We start from the raw sequence: 20,897 nt of genomic DNA on the forward strand, positions 1-20,897 counted from the left end.
AGTCAGGATCCACCCCCCCTTCCCAGACCTCATTTAAGGGTTGGTAGTAGTGGTGAGGATCTCTTGGTGGGGATTCTTGTCTGCTGGAGGCATTGTGGAGGTAAGTAGTTTTTTTTGCTTTGTTTCTGTATCTATGGTAGTTGCTGATTTGGGGTTTTTTCTCATTTACTGTCGTATGGGATTGTGCTACTCTACTCTTACTGCTATGTTCTTTGTTGCATTGTAGTATTACGTATACGCATGTGAATGTTTTCCTGTATATATGTGTGAATAGGGAAGTCCTAGGAAGAGTTAAATAATACTTATCCTATTCTTTCAACTGATTTGCTTTGAATTTGCTTGTTAGTCTATTGCAATTTTTGAAATTGTCATGTTATTATAATGACTGCTTACAGTTGTTTCATACTGCTTGGCAGTATTGTGGAATTGAATGTTTCTGGCTTTGGAATCCTAAGAGGGGCTTGAGTTTTCTAACTTGCTGAAGGAATACTTGTTTTTTTTAGGGAAGAATCAGTGTAAGGAGGAGCGAGATCCAGTATTATAAACTTGCTGAGAAAATTGAAGCTGTGAGTTTCAAGCTTTATCTATTCCTGGAGTGACAGGGGACTCAGTGCATCTGTATGTAAGCATCTCTTCTATAGAGCAGACCACTGTTCAACAGTCAAGTTGCACGAGAATTTATTTAGGATGTTCCCCCACAGAGTAGGAGATTAGTGACAGCACTGTCATCTGATTAACTGATTTAAAGGAGCATTGGTTTGATGTTGCAGTTGAGGTATTTGGTACGAGTCTTCAGCAGTTACTTCTGATGCCCCTGGTGAGTGTGCTCTTTTCTTCAGTAGAGCAGAACACTTTTTCCTTTAAGCCATGTGTGCTCAGCAGGCAGATGTTTTGTGTATGACCCAGAAGCCTGTAAGACTATCTTATGTAGTTTCCTACGGATTGTTTCTGTTGCATTCTGAGATGGGTACTGCTGGCTGCTGTGCTGAAGTCTGGAGCCACGTGCCCAACGTATTTTATAATCTAGTATCCATGTGTTGTAGCTGGGAGGAGAATCTTGGAGCACTGGGTGATTGATACACTGATGTTTTTCATAACAAGAAGAAATGAATGTCTTCTTCTCAAACTTTGCAGATCGAAAGAGTACAGAACCCATCTTTGTGGAAAGTCTACCAAATAAAGTGTCAAATGGATGCCAAACCCAGCACTTTGCTGTTAATGCCAGCTATCCTGCTAATGACACCTACTCAAAACCAGATGCCAATGGGAAGAAGCACATGTACCTGGCTCGAGTCCTTGTTGGACAGTATTCCCAGGGGACACAAGGAGCAATTACTCCAGCAGTAAAGAGTGTTGGCAACAGTGTGGATCTGTTTGACAGTTCAACTGATAATGTGAACAATCCATCCATGTTTATTGTTTTTAATGATATTCAAGCTTACCCGGAGTACCTCATCACTTTCACTAGATGAGCATTTTGATTGCAGCCATGATTGCATGTCTCTTAGCTTTTATGTTATAAATCAGTCCTACAGATCAACCAAATATGCAGTGAGAACTATTTATAGTTTTATCAAATTAATTTCTAAAGGCCTGTTTATGTTCAAGCAGCCTCTGGTTCTTTTTGATGTCCTGAGCATAGGCTAATGTTTTTCCTCTCAGAGTAATAGCTGAATGCATTTAAGACAAGTTTAATCTGGCATGTAGTCTAACAGCAGTTTCCAGTAGACATCCCACGCCTCCCCATCGTGATCCTCCATGCTGTGTTCTGGCCATCCTAGCTGCAGCAGTGCTGGTGGGGGAGAGTGAGAGACTGAGTGCTTGGTCTCACATTTCTGAAAGTGAGGAGCTGTCATCAATTATGATGCAGACTGTCATTCACAGTTCTCAATAAATGAACTATCTGTACTTAATGGACTGTGTTTGTCTGACGTGGTCTCTGAACATTTAGCATTTGTTTTGAATGGGTCAGTTATTGAGTGCTTGGAGACTGACATCTCACATCTCTAATGTGGATTTACTTGCATTTAATACAATAGGCAGGTCAGTAAGAGGTTCTGTCACTGTGAGCTAACTTGCTACTAGCAGTTAATGCCTGAGATACCTAGGTATAGCCTAAGAGAGCCAGGAAAGTGAAAGTTGGGAAGATGCTTCTGTTAAGTACCAGCTATAGTGTTGTTCCTCTGATCTTAAGCAGAAAAGAACAGGGCAAGGGGGAGCAGGGGGGTGTCTTTTAAGGCTTTTTAAAGGCCATTTAATTCCTCCTATATTGTTATGTTGGCTCACAATATAGGAACTGGATGTTGGTGGTACGGCAGTAGAGGCTGAACCTTCCATCATCATTCTGTTACGTTTTGTTGCTGGGTGAGGCTGCTCCTCAAGTACTGTGCTCAGTTCTGGGCCCCTCACCATGGGGAAGTCATTAAGGCACTGGAGTGTGTTCAGAGAGTGAGCTGTGAGGGGACTGGAGCACAAGTCCTAAGGGGAGCAGGTGAGGGAATTAGGGTTGTTCAGCTCAGGGGAGATGTGGAAATATGGCACTGCGGGGCATGATCAGTGGTTGGCTCATGGTTGGGTTCAGTGATCTTAGTGGTTTTTCCAACCTTAATGATTCTATGATACGTATCTCTGATTAAAAAGTATAATGCAAATAAGTTCTCAAAAACTTGGGAAGGAGGCTAACCAGGGAGGTGTGTGCGAACGTGATGTGTAGCGAAGGTGAAAGTGCGATGTGCAGCGGGGCAATGGCTGAGTCCGGGTGTGTGCCGCAGGTCTATGTCGGGAAATGCCCCGTGCCGCTCCCCCCCGGCCGGGAAGAGAAAGCGAAAGGCAGCGGAGCTGCTGACAGAGCGCAGCCATGGCGGGGCCGCGGCCGGGCTCCTTCCCGCTGCTGGTGCGCGGGGATTGGGGCACCGCGGAGCCGTCGGCCGCGCTGCGCAAGAAGCTGCTGCTCTACTTTCAGAGCCCGAAGCGCTCGGGCGGCGGCGAGTGCGAGCTCCGGGGGGGACCCGGGCAGCTGCTCGTCTGCTTCGCCCAACCCGACGGTGAGCCGGGAAGGGGAGAAGGGGGGGGGGGGGGGGCAGGGAAACGCTGGCTTGATGAGATGTAGCGTATGATGCTGTAAGGGCACCTTCTAGGGAGGTGCTCAAGGTCAGGTTGGATGGGATCACAGGGTTGGAACTGGGTGGGCTTTAAGATTCCTTCTAACCTGTGATTTACCATCTGATACACACTGTGCAACACTGATATAATATGCAATATGCATCGTAATGTGCAATATACAGTATGAGCATTTACATATATAGAAGCCTGAATTCAGTGCTTAGTCTTATCCTCTGCGTGATTTTTTTGAGTAAACCTTTATCATCTCTAAATTAATAAATCCAGGGAATAACACTTTCCAATGGTATCAGTGCCAGCAAAGGTTATGGAGCAAATCATTGCATCACGCAGGACAGTAAGGGGTCAGACTCAGTGTGGGTTTGTGGAGAGCAGATCCTACCTGATTACTGTAAAATCACAGACTCGTTTGAGTTGAAGAGACATTTAAAGGCCCTCTGGTCCAACTCCCCTGCAAGGGACAGGGACACCTACATCCCAATCAGATGCTCAGAGCCCAGTTCAGCCTGACCTCAGGTGTCTCCAGGGATGGGGCATCCACCATCTCTCTGGGCAACCTCTGCCAGTGCCTCATCTCCCGTATTGTAAAACAACTTCTGATCCAATTTTTGTCAACAGTAAGATGACATCTTCAGTGGATGAGGGAAAGGCTGTGGATGTGGTTTACTTGGATTTTAGCAAAGAGTTTGATGCTATTTTCCTACAGCCTTCTGGAGAATTCAGAGAAATTTAGTCAGCATACGGCTGGGATGCATGTGCTGCTCACTATGTGAGAAAACAGGCCTGAAGGGTTGTTGTGAACAGAGGTCAATTGGCTGGCAGCGAGCCTAAGGGGCTCAGCACTAAGGGCAGTTTTGTTTGATATATTGATATTAATATGGTGGCAGTTAATGCTTATTGTGACAGCAGATATATGTTAGAAATACAAAACAAAAACATGCAGCAGGGAGGAAGCACTCAATTCCAGTTATGTTAAACACACGTAGGTACATATTCCTGTCTGCACATAAACTTACGTGTATATAATTTTTCTGTCTTACCATGCTTCCTTGCTGCTGCCTCTCCCCAGCTGGTAAGTTGAGGTAAGATGACAGCCTCATGCTGCTGGAAGAGGGTGTACTAGGCACGGGGCTGATCCTGGGGCTCCTGTATTGCCTTGGGGCTGCAGCCCTCACACAGGCTTGGAAGTGTGATGGAGCAGTGCAGGCAGGGTGAAGCTTTATGTTTTCGTGTTCTGTCACTGGGATATTCTCCGTGCTTGTTTCCTTCCTGTTCAGTAGGAAAGTCCCCTACATGCTCTGCTAGTGTCTTGAGTTTAAAGATCTTCTACTTAGCGGGGAAATGCATGAGTCCTAAGCAAAATGGTAGGATGTGCCACGTGGTTTAATGTATACAGTTGTTTCTCTGTTCAGCTCGTCACTGTTTTCTTTGGTTTTCCTCAGTGAAGCAACAGGTCCTTGAGAGACAGACTCACGAGCTGGATTTGGGAAAAAAAGGGAAATTTAAGTTCATTGTCACAGAGCTTGAAGCAGCAGCTGAACAGGAAGCACTTGAGGAAAAAATAGTTCCCACAAAGGTGAATACAAATTATAATCCTAACTAGGACTTTGAAACAATTATGAGAATGACAAATCAGTCAGTGATAATTTGTTTCAATTTTACTTCAGGCTCTGGATGCCATGAGAGGCCTTCAAAGAAAAGGTAAGCTGTTGTCCATCTCTCTGTGACGATTCTTCCTGAAATAAAAGCAGATCTCCCATTCAGTGGGGAGTTGGGCTGAAAGTTTCTCTCTGAATTTGACAGCCTGGCCCAGGTGATGTGGGAAAACATAAGCAGCCAGGCACACACAGCCACTCCCCTACAGAGGGATGGGGTTGAGAATCAGAAAGGTAGAAGTGAGAGAACTGGTGGATTGATATGCTGTTTAATGAGAAAGGAGGAAATAATAATAATAAAAAAGAGCAAGTGGTGCATGACACAGTTGCTCACCACCAGCTGACCGATGCCCAGCCAGCCCCTGAGCAATGGAATCCCATCTGTTCAATTGCCCCTGTTTTGTTACTGAGCATGACATTGTATGGTATGGAATATCCTTTTGGTGCTTTGGGTGAGCTATCCTGGCTGTGCAGCCCCTGAGGCTCCCTGTGCACCCCTAGCTCTCATTCTCAGGCAGCATGAGAATCTGCAGTCTTTGACTCAGAGCTCTGCTCTGCAGCAGCTGACGTATCTGTTATCAACATTCTTCCCAGCCTAAAGCCAAAACACAGCTCTGTACTAGCTACTAGGAATAAAATTAACTCTATCCCACACTGAACCAAGATGAGTGCTGTGCTTAAAACTTCTTCCTGAGTTTGACGCTTGGGCTCAGGTGATGTAGGGAAGCATGCATAGCCAGGTATGTGCACCAAGCATGGGGTTCACCCTGCCATGCTTAAACCATGTGTCTCTTTTAAGCTTCTATACTAGCCAATTTCATTAGAGAAATGCATCCAGAGAGGGATTTAGTTCCTTTATCCTGCATAACTGCTCTAAAATGAGACATACATACAAATAAATGGGGGGTCTTAATCCCAGGCCAGGTGTCTTTGCACTCTCTGCAGTTAATAGACTTTGTTAAGTGGCACATCTTACCACTATCGTGGTGAACTTGACTACTTGTCCAGATTCCCTTTCAGCAAAATTCTAGCAAGTTTTGTGGCTCCGCAGCCAGTCTGGAGAGCAGTGCTAACATCAAAATACACCTGCCTTGGTGAAAAGTCAATACTAGGCCACCAAGAAGGACCAGTTCCTCAGCAAATTTGTCAGTGCTAGCACTGGGGCATTTTCCTTTCTGTACTAAATCTGGTTTAATGCTGCTTTGTATGTTTCTCCTCTTTTGTCCATTTTCTGCACTGGGTGTGATGGCACAGATGATTACTGTCTGTGATGTAGAGATGCAGTGGTGGGCACAGAGCTGTTACTTCTGCAGCTGTGACTTGTAGAGCTGTTGGTTCTGCAGCTGTGTCTTGTTTTCTTCTTGTCAGGGTTATGCTGTTAGGCCTTCAAAGCCTCCCTTCTGTAAATATTATGGCTTCGGTATATCAGTTGTTGCTGTATATCAGGCTTGCTCCTGAAACCCTCTAGCCAGCAGTGTGCAGCCCTTTGGCTTGACTGCCTGCTCCAGCCCTGCTCCTGCATTTCCCTCTCTTCCCTTGGGCCTGCTCAGACTGCTGGCTCCATGGGCCCCCGTCGGAATCGTGGGGTGAAGGTGTCTGTTCCCACAGAAGGTGTGAGGCCAGAGGATGCTGTAGGGACAGGACCAGCACCTGGTGAGATAACAGAGTGGCTGTGGGGGGTGGGAGTACTGAGGGTCTGCGCAGACCTGCATGGTGGCACAGGGTTCTGGTGGGGTGGAGGTCTCCAGTGAGGTCAGAAAGCACCATACGGTACCAAAGGTGCTGCTGCATGGCTTGGGGTTATTAGTTGCTTAAGCAAAAGCAACTTGTGTTTGTTGGGACAGTGAGAGGAAAGCTGCCACTGTTTGCAAGGATGGCTGCTGCAAGCACTGTGTGGCTCTGTGGTTGACTTGCAGGTGCTGGGGGTTTGTCTTCCACCTGGTCAGCCAGCAGCTGGCTGCATAGATATCTCTTGGTGTCAGAGATGGTGCTTCTGCCCCTGATGGATGCTCCCAACAGGCGAAATTGCCATGTTGGGGACAGAGTACTGTTGGGTGGCTACTGGATGGCAGCATCTCCTGTTGGGTCCTGCAGAACCCTCTGGTTTTGACAGACCATGTGTCTGGAAGCTGAAGGAGCCTTCCTGCTCTCTGTTGGCTTGAGGGACAGCTCTCTCAGATCCCATTTGCAGTTACCTTCAGGCCATACAGGTGAAATAGGAAGAGCTGCTGAGATGGATCTGTTCCCCTCCCCCCCCGCCTGTCTGTCCCACCCCCTGCCTGACCCCAGCTCCCCTCCAATTTCAGTAAAATCTCAGCAAAAAAAATCTTGAGTGATAGCTGGTGGTCCTTTGGCCATGCAGATTTGGGGCAGGGGATACTTCTGAGGTTGGTTGTATGTCCAGCAGCATCCTGGCTTCTACCAGCAGCAGTGCAGCCAGCAGGAGCAGGGAGTTAATTGTCCCTCTGTACTCAGCATGGGTGAAGCTGCATCTTGAATGCTGAGTTTGGTTTTGGGCTCTTTGCTATGAGAAAAATTCTGAGGCTCTGGATTGTGTACAGAGCAGGGCAGCAGAGCTGCAAATGGTCTGGAGCACAAGTGTTATGGGGAGAAGCTGAGGGAACTGGCATTGTTCAGTTTGGAGGAGGCTCAGGGGAGACCTTATGGCTCTCTACAACTCCCTTGAAGGAGGTTCTGAGGAGGTGGGATTTGGCCTTGGTTCCTGGGTGACAGCAGTAAAATGAGAGGTGATGGCCTCAAGTTGTGCTAGGGGAGAGACAGTTGGATCTTTGATCCAACCTTTACGATGCTATGATTCTATTTATTCCTGGAAATGTGCACCAGTATAACAGGGTCTATTTCTCTTTCTGTTAAAAAATGTTGCAGGAGGAGCTTTGCAGAAAACAGAGAATGATTTTCCAAAGAGTGAACTCCAGGAGAGATCTCGCTCCATGGAGAAAGCTGCAGAACAGTCTGCAGAGACTTCACCTTCTGTGGTGCTTGGAAATGTTGAAGGATGCAGTGCAAAATGCATACAGATACTGCTAGAGGATGTCAGCGGTTTAGCTGCGGATGATGACTTCACTGTGGAAATGATACCGGAGTTAAATGTTGCTGTAGCTACTTTTCTGAAAAGTACTGGTAAGACAGGATGAACACTGACAATTATTTTCATGCATATTGCGTATGTGTGAACTGTAGCATCCAGAGCTTGATTTCTTTCCTTCTAGAGACTGAGGTTTTTATAAACTACCTTTGCAGTGGTCTCTCAGGCAAAACAAAAGTTTTATATACTGCTCCATGAAAATGTGCTCCAAATTTTAGAGTGAAAAGGAAAATCGTGACATTCTATCTCATTTTGAGACAGATGGAGAACTAGAAACAGGCTGAGTATGGAGATGGATTCTGTAGATTATTGGAGTATATAAAGTCTCTGTTCCAGTGTCATGTTTCTATTTTTTTTTTTGTTTTTTTGGGGTTTCAGTATTCCACATCAAAACATGTAATGTACTGGGTATTAAAGTGTTAATGCCCCAATTCCAAGTACCTATCCCTGTACATTACAGAAGTCACGGGATCTGGCCCTGCCGGGTGGGGGGGCACCCTCTTGCTGCCTTGCAGTGGGTGCTGGAGGTGCTTTCCTGGCCGTTCCAAGCTTTTCAGGTTTGACTTGGTCCTGGGAACTCTCTCTCTCATCTTATCTGATTTATTAATCCCAATTTCAGTTAAATTGTATATATTGTGTTATCTTGTATTCTGTTATTATAGTAAAATAAGTTTTCCTCCATAGATTGCTGCTGTTCTTTTCCTCCCTTCCTTCCTTCCTTCCCATTTTTGTGGAACTGGGGGGGGGGGGGGGGAAGGGCAGAGACCTGTTGCCCCCTGTCACGGATATAGATTGATCGGGTCAACTATGTGACATCCAGAAGACAGCGAAACAGTGAGAAGTGCTTAGTATATACAAGATATGGATGAGGAGACAGAGGAAGTAGTAACGAATAGCATGAAGTAACATGGCTGTGTCCACTTCCCCCCTTTTGTTACAACACTGAGTTATTTTGCAGCTGTCTTTTCTGCAAATGCAGGGAAAAGTAAACTTTGCTCTCTCCTGTGCCAGCCATAATGATAAGGATGTGGGAAAACATGTTGAATTAACGCTGCTTTTCTGTCTACAGATACTCAAGAATTCATCAACAACCTTGCACAAAACAAAAGAGTGAAAAGATTCAAAATAACTGCCAGGCTTCTTGAAGTGACTCGCAGCCTCAAGGCTGAAAACATACCAGATAACGTTTCCACAGACTATCTCACAGTTTATTTTGAGAACACACAAAATGGAGGTGGGCCTTTGTCAGACATCCAGCTCTTCCCTGAGGAGAACTCGGCCATCATTACTTTCTGTGATCACAAAGGTAAGGCTGTCTCTGTCCTTGCTGTTCTTTTGATGTTCTGCATTTGCTTAGGAATGTTTATGTTAGTATGTGATTTAGTTCTTGGTAATGTGTTTTAAGCCCCTGTCAATCTTATGATTCATTTCATTTGTCTGCTCCTACCAAATGGCAAATATTATTTAAAAAAAAAATGCATTGGGACAATGAGGTTTTTTTTTTTTTTAGGCTGAAAGTAAGGTCCATTTCATAGTATTGTCCTGATTTGGCCCTGCTCTGTGCTGGGGTTTCCTTAGGAAGTGAAAGAAACCCACAGCTGTATAAGGAATTAATGACATAAGCATATTTGTTAAACTATTCAGAACCCCTTGTCCCCTACAGAGTGCCTGGGAAATCAGAAACACATGAAAATAGCTCCTTCAAGTGGCCAAACAAGACAAGTTATTTTATTCAATTTAATTGTGCTAACCATAGATTAATTTACTTGATTTGAAACTAATGATGTGTGTATGTGTGTATGTAACTTAGATCTAAGCACTGTCTTGGAAAAGCAGCATTTACTTCAACAAACACCGGTTTCTGTGCATCCATATTACCACTCACTGGGAACAGCTCTGTACGGGAAAGACAGACCAGTTACCAAGATGCCAGACCCTGTGGTGATGCCACTAGATCCCTATGTCTGGCAGTTTTTACAAAGGCAAGATAGACTGACTGAAGCCATAAACCAGGAAATGGCAAATTGCCATTGCTGTCTAAAGTGGCCGCAGGCAGACTGTGCTCAACCAGAAATCACGCTGTGTCCATCATCATCTATCTCTGAGCAGAAGGAAACAATGATTAAGTTGATCAAGACCTGGAAGCAAGATGTTTCCACCGAGTTCTCACGTATCATGTCGCGTTACGTAGCTATAAAGTGTAAAGTAAGTTCAGCTAAGTGGAAAGATGTGAAGAACAGATTGATGAAAGATGCTGATTTGATCATAACTGATATTTCTGAGGAGATGGTGGTGATAGCAGGTAACAGAGCAGCCGTGGACAGTGCAGAGAAAGAAGTGAGGGAATGCATGGAAAAAGCCATGGAGGAAAGTGAAAGGAAAAAAAAAAACATAGAAATTTCTGTGTCGATCACCCCAGGGAAATATGCAGTTTTGCATAATGCTGGGCTAGAAAAGCAAATTCATGGAGAATATCCATGCTTAAAGATCTCTTATGATGAGACAAAACAGTCTGTTCAGTTGTGTGGATTATCTGCAGAAGTTTATAAAACCAAAGCCAACTTACTGGAAAAGGTATTGAATATGCCCTCAGCATCAGTTAATGTTAATAACAATGTTTTCCTACACCTACGCTGTGTAAATAGTAAGAGAATGTCAGAGATGTTATTTGCTGCAAACAAAATTAATGCTTTTTATGAGCTCAAGGGTGACACTGTGGTGGTATTTGGAGAGACTTCTAAAGATCTTTCAGAAGGAGAAAAGCGATTAAAGGCAAGCCTAGCATATAAGAGCGTTGATGTGAAGGACTCTGAAGTCACTAAAATGAAAGAGTGGAGTGATCTGCTTGCCTTCCTGCGTAAGAAGTACCCCTCTTCCCAGGAAGCTGTAGTCATCCATGAACCTGTTAGAAATGAAAATACAGTGATCATTACTGGCTTTACTGAGACTGTAGAAGAAGTTTATCAGAACCTTTATGATTTTATACATAGAAACACGCAGGTGGAAAAAGAAATCCCTGCTAAGTTGGTGGCAGCAGTGGAGTTCATAGAGAAGGAAAAATCTGCTGTTTGTGATGAACTGAGGAAGAAGGGTGGGACAGTATGCTTTCATACCAAGACACCATGTATTTCCCTGTGCGGACCAAGAGCAGAAGTGTCAAAAGCAGCCACTGCGTTGGAAAAAATTATCTCATCCCTTTACTGGAAGGATGTGTCAATTGATAAGCCAGGGGCAAAGCAGTTCTTTGTCGACAGGAAAGATACATTTATTTTTGAGGCAAAGCAGAAGTTTAACTGTCTGATTAGGCTGAAAGAAGAAGAACAGCAGAAGAGTGAAAATGTTGATGATAACGAGGAACGAAAGCTCCACTACAGGCAAGTCCTACAAGATGGTGTTGAAGTGCTGGTATATAAGGGCAACTTGTGCAATTACCCTGTTGATGTTGTGGTGAATGCATCAAACGAAGACCTAAAACACATTGGTGGCCTCGCTTGGGCACTGCTCCAAGCAGCTGGTCCAGGGCTGCAGGCTGAGTGCGATGAGGTGGTGAAGAAGAGGGGGAGTCTGCAGGCCGGGTGTGCGGTGATCACAGGAGCGGGGAAGCTCCCCTGCAAACAAGTCATCCATGCTGTTGGGCCCCGGTGGAAGGAGAAGAGGGTAGGAAAGTGTGTGTACCTGTTAAGACAGGCCATTAAAAAGAGCCTGCAGCTGGCTGACACATATAATCATCGCTCCATAGCTTTCCCTTCTGTAAGCGGAGGGATTTTTGGCTTCCCGCTGCGGAAGTGTGTAAATGCAATTGTGTCAGCCATCAAGAAAACCCTGGAAGAATTCAATGGGGGAAGCAGCTTGAAGGAGATTCATCTTGTTGCCATTGATGAAGAAACAGTTCAGGTTTTGAGTGAGACTGTACCTAGAGTGTTTAGAACTAAGCCATCCACCTCAGCGCCACAGCAGGGTTGCTCTACAGATCACAGGCAGCAGGAGAGTGAGAGTGAGAGTGAGGAGAGAGGAGAGGATCTTTGCGTGGCTTCAGATGGTGAGAAGATGATTACGACAGCAGAAGGACTGTGCATCCGAGTGGAGGAGAAAGACATCATAGATGCAACAGTAAGTCTTTAAATTTTCCATGTGGTAGCTAAACAAGAAAGCAAGATGGCAGAACCGATAGATTTCAGACCGGGGTCTGTCATTCTGGTGAATGCACTATTTCTAGTGGGCAGCCATGAATTTCAGATGTTTTATTTCTAGCTGGGTTTTATTTATTCTCCAGATCTAGGGTCAGTGTGAATTGTGACATGGTCTTTGAAGAAATTACTTTAGGAAAGCAGTCCCATAGAAGAGTGCATGCTTGGTTTATTTTTTCAAAGTCTAGACCTGTTTTTCCCCCCTATATTAGTTTCTTTCTCAGTCTGTCTCTAAGAGCCTGTTGCAACAGAAGAGCAATATTAGATGTAAAAATGTTCAGCAGGGCACACATTTTAAATAATTTGTCAATAAAATACCTCCTGTGATCTGGAAAGCAAACAATTTGGCCTGTTTTGCTTCATGAAAGCAATTCTTTCACCTTGTTTTCGTGCAAAAGATGCTGCTTCTGATCAGAATACAGTCTCTTTTCAGTGAAAGGGAGGAAATGTGCATTAAGCTTTGTGGCTTACACGGGCTTTATGCAGTATGTTTTGTATCTTGTGACGATGCTGGCAAATGCATTTTTGAAGTCTGGCTAGAGATATTTTTGTTTTCATTTTGTTGCAGACTGACGTAATCGTCAACAGCGTTGGCACAGATTTGGGGTTTGGTGTGGGGCCTCTCTGCCGTGCCTTGCTGGAAGAGGCTGGACCAGAGCTCCAGGTGGAGTTTGACAAGGAAAAAGGACAACAGGCAGTTGGTAACGGGAGTGTGCTCTGCACGAGTGGATGCACTCTGGCTTGCAAGTTCGTGTTTCATGCTGTACTTTCCCAGTGGGACAGAGGAAGTGGGCAGGCCCTGAAGGTACATTTGAATTTAGTTTTAAAATATTTGAAATGCCAGCATTTGAAACAGCTCTTCTAGACAAATGAACTTCATTTCCTCCTGTTTCAGCGACCTTAAAGGCACCTTGTGTACCCTCAGCTTTTTCTTATATCAGCATATTCTCTATGGATCTAACAGTGTATGATGAAATGCGAAAGTATTTTTTTCTCATTTTCTTAAATAATTGATCTTTGCTGTGTTTTACAGACCCTAGAAAACATAGTCAATTTGTGCTTGATGAAAACTGAAGAACTTGGACTGAATTCCATCACTTTTCCAGCTATTGGAACTGGGGGATTTAGATTTCCTAAAACTGTTGTTTCTAAGTTAATGTTTGATGAAGTATTCAAGTTCAGCAGCAGTCACAGTCTGAAGACTCTCCAGGAAGTTCACTTTCTCTTGCACCCGGATGATATGTATAACATTCAGGTATTTTTTCCTGCCATCTGTGGCACATGACAGTTAAATTTAATTATATAAATATTTAGTACATAAAGCCTGAAATTGTATCTTTGGTGCCTTTTCTCTCTTTCTAGGCTTTTACCAATGAACTAAAACGTAGGGTAACTGGTGATGTAGCACCTCGGCGAGGTAAGTTTTGTTGGGACAGGAGGTGGGGCATGGAGGAGAATGTAAGTACTGCAAGTGGTTTTATACGTAGCAGGAAACAGATGAGATATCATAAGAAAGAAGGAACGTTTATTTCCTCTTAGTGGACTGACATTCTTAAATTTCATCTGTAAAAATCTTGATGAGGAATTTCTTTTGCTGAGGGAGAGCTTAATGTGACCAATCTTAGTATATGGAGGAGGACAACCTGGTAAGAGAACCATTAGTATTCCAGCTCAAAGGGTTTAAGGTTGTGTTGGGATCTCCATTGCTGATAATGCTTCATGTCATTTTAGAGTTCAGAGAAGAAAGTCTCTCACAGAGTTGGTCTCATCACATGGCTCTAGCAGTCCTTCCTGAACTGATACTGCACAAACTCGCAGGAATTGAGCTGGTTTCACTTTCACAGTATTTAAGCAGGAAAAGTACCGTACCTTCCTGCTTTTGGAAATGGAATTAAAGAGAAGTAGGCAGAGACTGTCAAGGTGCTGTTGAGCTGGTTGACAGTAAACTCCACGAAAGGATAAATTTACAGTTCCCTTCAGTGGAAGGGGATAATATCCAAAGCTGCAACTGTAGTGTTCTAAGATATTTTCTTTTCCTTGCAGACTTCATCAGCCCTGTTTCAACTGAAGCATTGGGAGTTTATAAAATGAAGATTGGCTCCATTACGCTCAAAGTAATTAGTGGAGATATTACCAAGGAAGACACAGAGGTCATTGTAAATATATCAAATCGAACATTTGATGCCACATCAGGTATTGCTGATAAAGAACTACAGTGAATATGTAGTTCTTCAGTGGAAAACTTATGTTACCTTCTAGGAACACAGAGGAGAGAGAGTTGTCCATATGTGAAACATTCATGAAGTTTATTTTTCAGATGAGAAATAGAAAGCAGTGATTTGTCAGGAAATAGGTCTTAAACAGTTTTATCACATGTTCTAAATATTCATGTAGTTTTCAAACTACTCAGAAGAGGTTTAAAATGAAAAATGCTTAAATAAAAGGGATTTTTGAGATCAAATATAATTATGGAAAAATTCTCATCCTAATATATTTCTTTACATTTATATTTCATTATAAGCCCAAGCCTCAACTGTGTAAGAGTGAAGACACCAAATGTATAATTCAAAGCAATCTGAGAGTTTGGCGAAGGTCATAAAATTACCCAATAGAACAAAAGAGGAGTCATTTCTAAGGATTTCCAATCAATAACAAAGACTGTTCTATCTGCAGCCAGTGCAGTTTGTGATAGAAGGCACTCGGAGGAACTGGCAAGGTTTTGCCCTTTGCCTCTTGTACTCAGATACTTAGTGTTCAAACTACAGAACTCAGCTGGAGTTTTGAGTAGAAGTATTGAAGCTGACTTAATGTGTATTTTCTTGAATAATTTAAGGGGTTTTCAAAGCTATTATGGATGCTGCTGGTTCCGATGTAGAAGAAGAATGTGATCAATATGGTATGTTAGAACACATACTTTTTTTTTTAAACTAGATTTCTTTTTCTTCTCTCAAAGCACTTATTGTTCTTGCTATAACTCTGTATCCTGATAGCATAATTATTTTATCTTTTTCAAAAAAAAACAAACCTCTCAGTGCTAGGAATTCAGAGAAATCCTGTTGCCCTGGTGTATGCTTTAAGAATTTTCCTTTTCACAACTGCACAGATGTTGGAAGACTTCTGATGCTAATAAATGCTTGGAAAATAATACGGTGTAAGATGTCAGCCCTGAAGTTATTCAAGCATGCTGGACTGTACACGAGTCCATTTATCCTCACACATGACTTCGACCTGAAGTGTTTATAATCCAACAGTGTTGATCTGAAAAAATGCAAGAACCCTTCCAAAGGTTCTGTACCACAGTTCTTAGACCAGTTAATTAGTCATTAACTTCAAGACATTATTTTAAACATTCGGCTCCTCTGCAGAGTAACAGTTTGAGCTTTCAGTGAGTAAGTGACGAAAGAGAGGATTTCATGTATAAATGAATTGTGCACATTCAATTGGCATGCCTTTAAATAAAAGTGAGCTGTATTTAAACTGAACGTAAATGAAGTTGTACTAAATAAGAAACTGCTTCAAAGGAGAGATTCCAGGAAATTGTAGTCAAACAGAAAACATGCAATCACTTGAATTATTGTCTCATGAAATTCCGACATTGGAATATTTACAGAGAAAACTTGAATAATCTACAGCCAGGATAATCACACATAGAATCATAGAATGGCCTGGGTTGAAAAGGACCACAATGATCATCGTTTCAACCCCCCTGCTCTATGCAGGGTCTCCAACCACCAGACCAGGCTGCCCAGAGCCACATCCAGCGTGGCCTTGAATGCCTCCAGGGATGGGGTATCCACAACCTCTCTGGGCAACCTGTTTCAGTGTGTCACCACCTTTCACAGTGGACTTCTTTCTGCTTTTTCCACTCTTCTTCAAGTATTTATCCCTCTAGTGTACACTGGCATCCATATTAACATTTGCCTTATCAGAAAATAACTACTTTGAAAATGTCTCCTTTTTTATCTTCTCTCTTCCAGCTGGACAGCTTCAAAGTGGTTTTATTACTACAGAGGGTGGTGCCCTGTCATGCAGTAAAATCATCCACTTGATTCACAGTATGAATGTGAAGAATCAGGTTTCCAAAGTACTTCACGAGTGTGAGCTAAGGAGCTACAAATCTGTTGCCTTTCCAGCAATTGGAACAGGTTTGTGTTTTCATGGGGAAGTGATTAGAGCTGTGACTGGGGTGTTTGGTGAGCAGTTATAATGGGAGAAGAAAGAGTGACGCCAACCTATATGAGCTGGATGCTGCCTTGATTTAAATAATGTTCACTTCCTGATATGCGTTGTCTATTCTTGTGTAGGTGCTGCACGACAGAACCCAGCAAAGGTAGCTGATGATATGTTGGATGCTATAGTGGAATTTGCAAGCAGTAGATCAGTACAGCATTTGAAAGAAATTAGAATAGTAATCTTCCAGGATCATATGCTGAGAGACTTTTATGAAAGCATGAAAAGAGAAGATTTAGATTTGTTTGAACCGCAATTGTGGATGTCTACGCTAAAATGTAAGTAGGTGGCTTGTCTGTATGCTTGGGCTCACAAAACTAAAGATCTTCTGTATAAAACTAAATAACTAACATATATTTCTCCAACAGCGTGTTCTTGGGGCCAGAAAAAATCCATCAAGAAGGTTTTGGAGAAGAAAGTTGATAAAGTTACATTTCAGATTTGTGGAGAAAGCAAAAGAAATGTGGATGCAACTGAGTCCTGGATAGTAGATTTGATTTTAAAGGAACAGTTTGAAAACAAGATTGTAGATGAGCTAATTGAAAATTTTGATGAGAGACAAATTGAGGCTTTGGCAGATCTCCAGAGAGGAAAGCATGTTACCATTCAGCTTGATAAGAGCCATTCTCCACCTTGCATTACAATTTCTGGTATTAGCAGGGAAGTCTGTTCTGTTTCTGTGGAAGTTCAAAAAATGATCAAAAAAATAATGACTACTCAAGAAGAACAATCCAAGGCAGAACTTGTTTATAACCTAGTAGAATGGAGGTATCAAAGAACTGATGATAGCTTTGTTGCTTTTGATAAACTGACAAATATGCAGCTGGAAGATGCCAAAATAGATAAAAAAACACATCTGACCATCAGAATTAACAAGAGCAACTACAGGGTGGATCTGAATACTCTACAGGCTCTTAATGACCAAGGAAGAACTATAAACATTCAACGTGTGCCAAAGAATGAAGGTAAATTACAGCTTTGCTAATAAGAAACTTTTAATAGTGGCTATTGAATGATAATTCTGATAATTACAAACAAGTTATTCCGAAGAAGTAATTTTCTCCCTAGCGATTTACTTACTTACTTAATTACTTATTTAGCCAGGCATGCCATAGCTAGCAATTCTAAGTTCGTAATCAGTAGTAGAGTAGGTATGACAGAAATCATAACTTCTATTGTAAATACAAAAGTTATCCATGTGTATGTAACTAGTAAGCATAGGCTTCATACATAAATTTTCCAAAGGAACATGTTTGGAATCGAGTATTTTATAATATTTACTGTGCTCTCAGCCCCCTGTTTGCAGTCAAACTACAAAAGTGAGCTAGATATGAGTGATGCTAAAACAGTTCCTGTTTTGCAGATATGCAGTCAATAGAGTTCCCTGCAAAGTGGGAAGACATGCAAGGGGAACGAGTCAAACTGGTGGCCCTCACACAATCATGTCAGGAGTATCTCGAAGTTCAGAAGAGATTTCAGAAAACTGCTCACAGCTTTGTCATAGAGAAGGTGAAATCCTATGGGGGGAAAAATTAACTCTTGGGCTGAAAGCATTAATATACTTCTTAAGTATCTGTTTGTCACATTTCTGTAATCTAATACGCTTTCTGCATCAAGCTCTCCAAAAATTCCTAACAGTTGCACTGGCATTTCTGCATTCCTAATAATGCAAAATGAGTGAGTGTAAGTATGCAAGCTATAACTCTGTTTAACTAATGTGGTATTGAATAGTTAACATGATGCATTAGGGAATTGTATGTTGAAAATGGGCATATGAACAAAATCATTCAAAATTAAAAAGAAAGCATCTTATTTCACATAACAAATATGATTTAGGAGATGAAAGATTGCAGCCTTCCAGCTATGCAATGGATTAAACTCTGCTTCATCTTCTGCAGTTCATTTCATTCTCAAAGTTGACAAGATTTAAACACAGAATGCAGCAGAGCTGCCCATCAGTCTGTAGGGTGGCAAGCTGTCGATGGGAGAAACATTTGGAGATGCAGAGACTCTACTGAAAGAGCCAGCTGCCCAGTTAGCTCTCTGCAGCCCTGTCCTTGCAGGCTGGCTGTAAGGCTTTTTACTGTTTTACTACTAGAGGAGTGGATTTCCCTGCTGGTCTCAGACAGCCTTTCAGGCTACAGTGCTGGTTATAACTGAAGTGTCGTGATTTGATCCTTTTTTATTGAAAAATCCATAAAAAAATGGATAGAGATTTAATTGCCAGGGAGAAGATAGGATTCTGTGAGAAAATAAGATGATATTAAGAGTGAGAAACTTTTTTGAAAAAAAAATTTCTCCAATGATCGTGGTCAAGAAAATAGGAATAGAGCAAGGTATTAGAGTACAATGTTTAAAAAAAACAAAAACAAAAAAAAAAAACAGCAACATATGTCCTCCTGCCAATTTATTTTTAAATAGGATTTTCTACAAAGGAAAAGAAGTAATTTTGACTTTTTGCTGAGGTCTAGGAGATAAATTCACTGTAATGCTATTGCTACAGCCTACCCTTCTGATGGGAAAAATCATCAGTAAAGATTACTAAGATATGTGGAATGCATCTCGCATCAGTGCTTCCTTTCCACTAGCAGTAGTAGAACATCCTATTTCTGAAAATACCGGTGCTGCTATAGTTGCCTTGTACATGGTATGGAAGGCAAGACAAATGTGTACCAAAAATTACAAGCTCAAAAACCATTTGTAAGTTACCTTGGTTTCTGATTTTCAGGAGGCTCACTAAACACACACTAACAGGTATAGTGATAATTATTGTCGTTCTCTCTGTTTGGTTTGGTTTTGATGTCTTGTGGTCATGATTGATATTGGTCCCTACTATAGCTCTATTTTGTGACTTTGCAGATTCAAAGAATACAAAATCCCTTCCTCTGGCAGACCTACCAAATCAAAAAGAAGTCTCTGTGTATGAAGAACAAAAATCAAGATAATGAGAAGCTGTTGTTTCATGGGACAGCTAAAATCTCATTGAACGCAATCAACTACAATGGATTTAATCGTGGCTTTGCTGGAATTAATGGTGAGTCATTTTCCAAAGCAGTTAAGAGAAGGTGTACACAGCACCAGCAGATCTCTAGGGCTGACTTGATTTTGAGAGACTTGGGCATCCTGTCTCAGGTCTGGTTGACATTTCAGCCTGGTCTAAGGGGATTCATGTTGGATGAATAAAAAAGATTATTACTCAGACTATGCTGATAAACTACAAGCAATTTATAATTTCTGTAGAATAAAAAAAAAAAAGAGAGAGTTTAAGAGATTATTCTGGGAATAAAAACACTAACTGTATCTGAAAACATCTTTCCAAACAGCTGCAGTCATTGGAAATGGAACCTACTTTGCCGTTAATGCCATTTACTCTGCTCAGGATATTTACTCAAAACCAGATACGAGTGGCCGAAAATACATGTACCTGGCTCGGGTCCTCACAGGGGAGTTCTGTGCTGGGAGCAGAGGGCTGGTCACTCCACCTCCAAAACACTCGGCAGATCCTACCGACCTGTACGACAGCGTAGTCGATGATGAGAATTCTCCAAAGATGTTTGTCATATTTAATGACATTCAGGCATATCCAGAATACCTTATTACTTTCAGACAGTAGAATACTCTTCATAGTCTAAAAAATGCTGGTGCCTTTTCTATATAAAATGTAACAGGCGTTTCTTGATTGCTGTTTACTCTTACGTCTCTTAAGTGCTTTTTTAATCTATTCAGGTGCTTAAATTAGTCTTCAGTCACCAAGGCCAGGATAAGCAATCATTTTAGAATGCATTGTTTTAATACTCACATTTCAAATTCAGTTCTGTAGAGGTGTAGCAAGAGCTTGAGAACAGCATAGACTTCCTCCCAAGCAAGGCAGATGGGAACTGATAGGAAGGGGAGCTGCTGTGCCATACCTGTTGCCATCTGACTTTAGATTTGCTATACGAGGTTTTCGAGAAAAGGACAAATGTGGCACTGAAGGGCATGGTGGCGTTGAGTTGATGATTGGACTAGATGATCTTAGAGGTCTTTTCCAACCTTAATGTCTGTGTGATTCTATGTGTTACGTAAGTTCAGATGCTACGGACACAGTTATTGCTTCTGGAGTTCTTAGGATAGTAAAGAGCGATTAATTTCTGCTGGATGAAATGGAAACACAACCTTTCTTCAGAAGCACCCCTTTGGACAGAGTTGTCTATAGGGACACTTTCAATCAGTATGGGCACACATTCTAGGGACACATAGATACATACTGTAGGTAAACCATTTGAAAACACTTCATGTTCTGTAAAGCAAATAAATAACAGTATACATACCCTTGAACATACGCAGGTTATGCACTTAGAGTGATCACCTTGCAACTGTCAATTAAAAGCCCTGTGTGTTTCATCTTATTAAAAGTAGTTACAAGTAGATTATGTGGTATTGCGAGTCATTGTTTACAGAGAGAGTGCACTTCAATTAGAAGTGTTGCTTTACATCAGAGTACACTTATGGTATAGCGATGCTATACACAGAAAGAAGCTGGAAAGCCTTAATTGACATTGGGTACCTCCTGGGGGCAGAAGGGGGCCTGGCAGCTGCATCACTGCACTGTGAGCTTCA

General features: G+C 42.3%; 1 protein-coding gene and 1 long non-coding RNA gene across 5 annotated transcripts in view; both read left to right on the top strand.

Moving 5' to 3' along the window:
• LOC125696701 (protein mono-ADP-ribosyltransferase PARP14-like) overlaps window positions 1-20,707 on the top strand; it is a 43,811-nt gene extending 23,104 nt beyond the window's left edge. The window contains exons 1-17 of one of the 3 annotated variants that reach the window (XM_048952736.1): window positions 2,824-3,044; window positions 4,563-4,696; window positions 4,788-4,821; window positions 7,662-7,916; window positions 8,951-9,187; window positions 9,692-11,991; window positions 12,637-12,873; window positions 13,102-13,323; window positions 13,431-13,485; window positions 14,112-14,261; window positions 14,902-14,964; window positions 16,046-16,213; window positions 16,373-16,576; window positions 16,667-17,263; window positions 17,662-17,807; window positions 19,158-19,332; window positions 19,622-20,707. In XM_048952736.1, coding sequence (XP_048808693.1) covers window positions 2,858-3,044; window positions 4,563-4,696; window positions 4,788-4,821; window positions 7,662-7,916; window positions 8,951-9,187; window positions 9,692-11,991; window positions 12,637-12,873; window positions 13,102-13,323; window positions 13,431-13,485; window positions 14,112-14,261; window positions 14,902-14,964; window positions 16,046-16,213; window positions 16,373-16,576; window positions 16,667-17,263; window positions 17,662-17,807; window positions 19,158-19,332; window positions 19,622-19,911 — 5,454 coding nt within the window. In that variant the 5' untranslated portion in view covers window positions 2,824-2,857 and the 3' untranslated portion in view covers window positions 19,912-20,707. Of the gene's footprint in view, window positions 1-2,823; window positions 3,045-4,562; window positions 4,697-4,787; window positions 4,822-6,227; window positions 6,429-7,661; window positions 7,917-8,950; window positions 9,188-9,691; window positions 11,992-12,636; window positions 12,874-13,101; window positions 13,324-13,430; window positions 13,486-14,111; window positions 14,262-14,901; window positions 14,965-16,045; window positions 16,214-16,372; window positions 16,577-16,666; window positions 17,264-17,661; window positions 17,808-19,157; window positions 19,333-19,621 lie in introns of those variants that run through there. The other 2 variants (XM_048952737.1, XM_048952738.1) reach the window with 2 other exon arrangements.
• On the top strand, window positions 8-1,913 carry LOC125696702 (uncharacterized). Of its 2 annotated transcripts, none has more exons than XR_007378472.1 (4): window positions 8-100; window positions 504-622; window positions 702-817; window positions 1,135-1,913. It is a non-coding gene; the product is annotated as an uncharacterized LOC125696702 (long non-coding RNA). The 2 variants fall into 2 exon arrangements; XR_007378473.1 differs by having other exon boundaries at window positions 504-618.
• Window positions 20,708-20,897: the final 190 nt, after the last annotated feature.

This window comes from Lagopus muta, chromosome 8 (genome assembly GCF_023343835.1).
Source record: "Lagopus muta isolate bLagMut1 chromosome 8, bLagMut1 primary, whole genome shotgun sequence".
Taxonomy (NCBI): Eukaryota; Metazoa; Chordata; class Aves; order Galliformes; family Phasianidae; genus Lagopus; species Lagopus muta.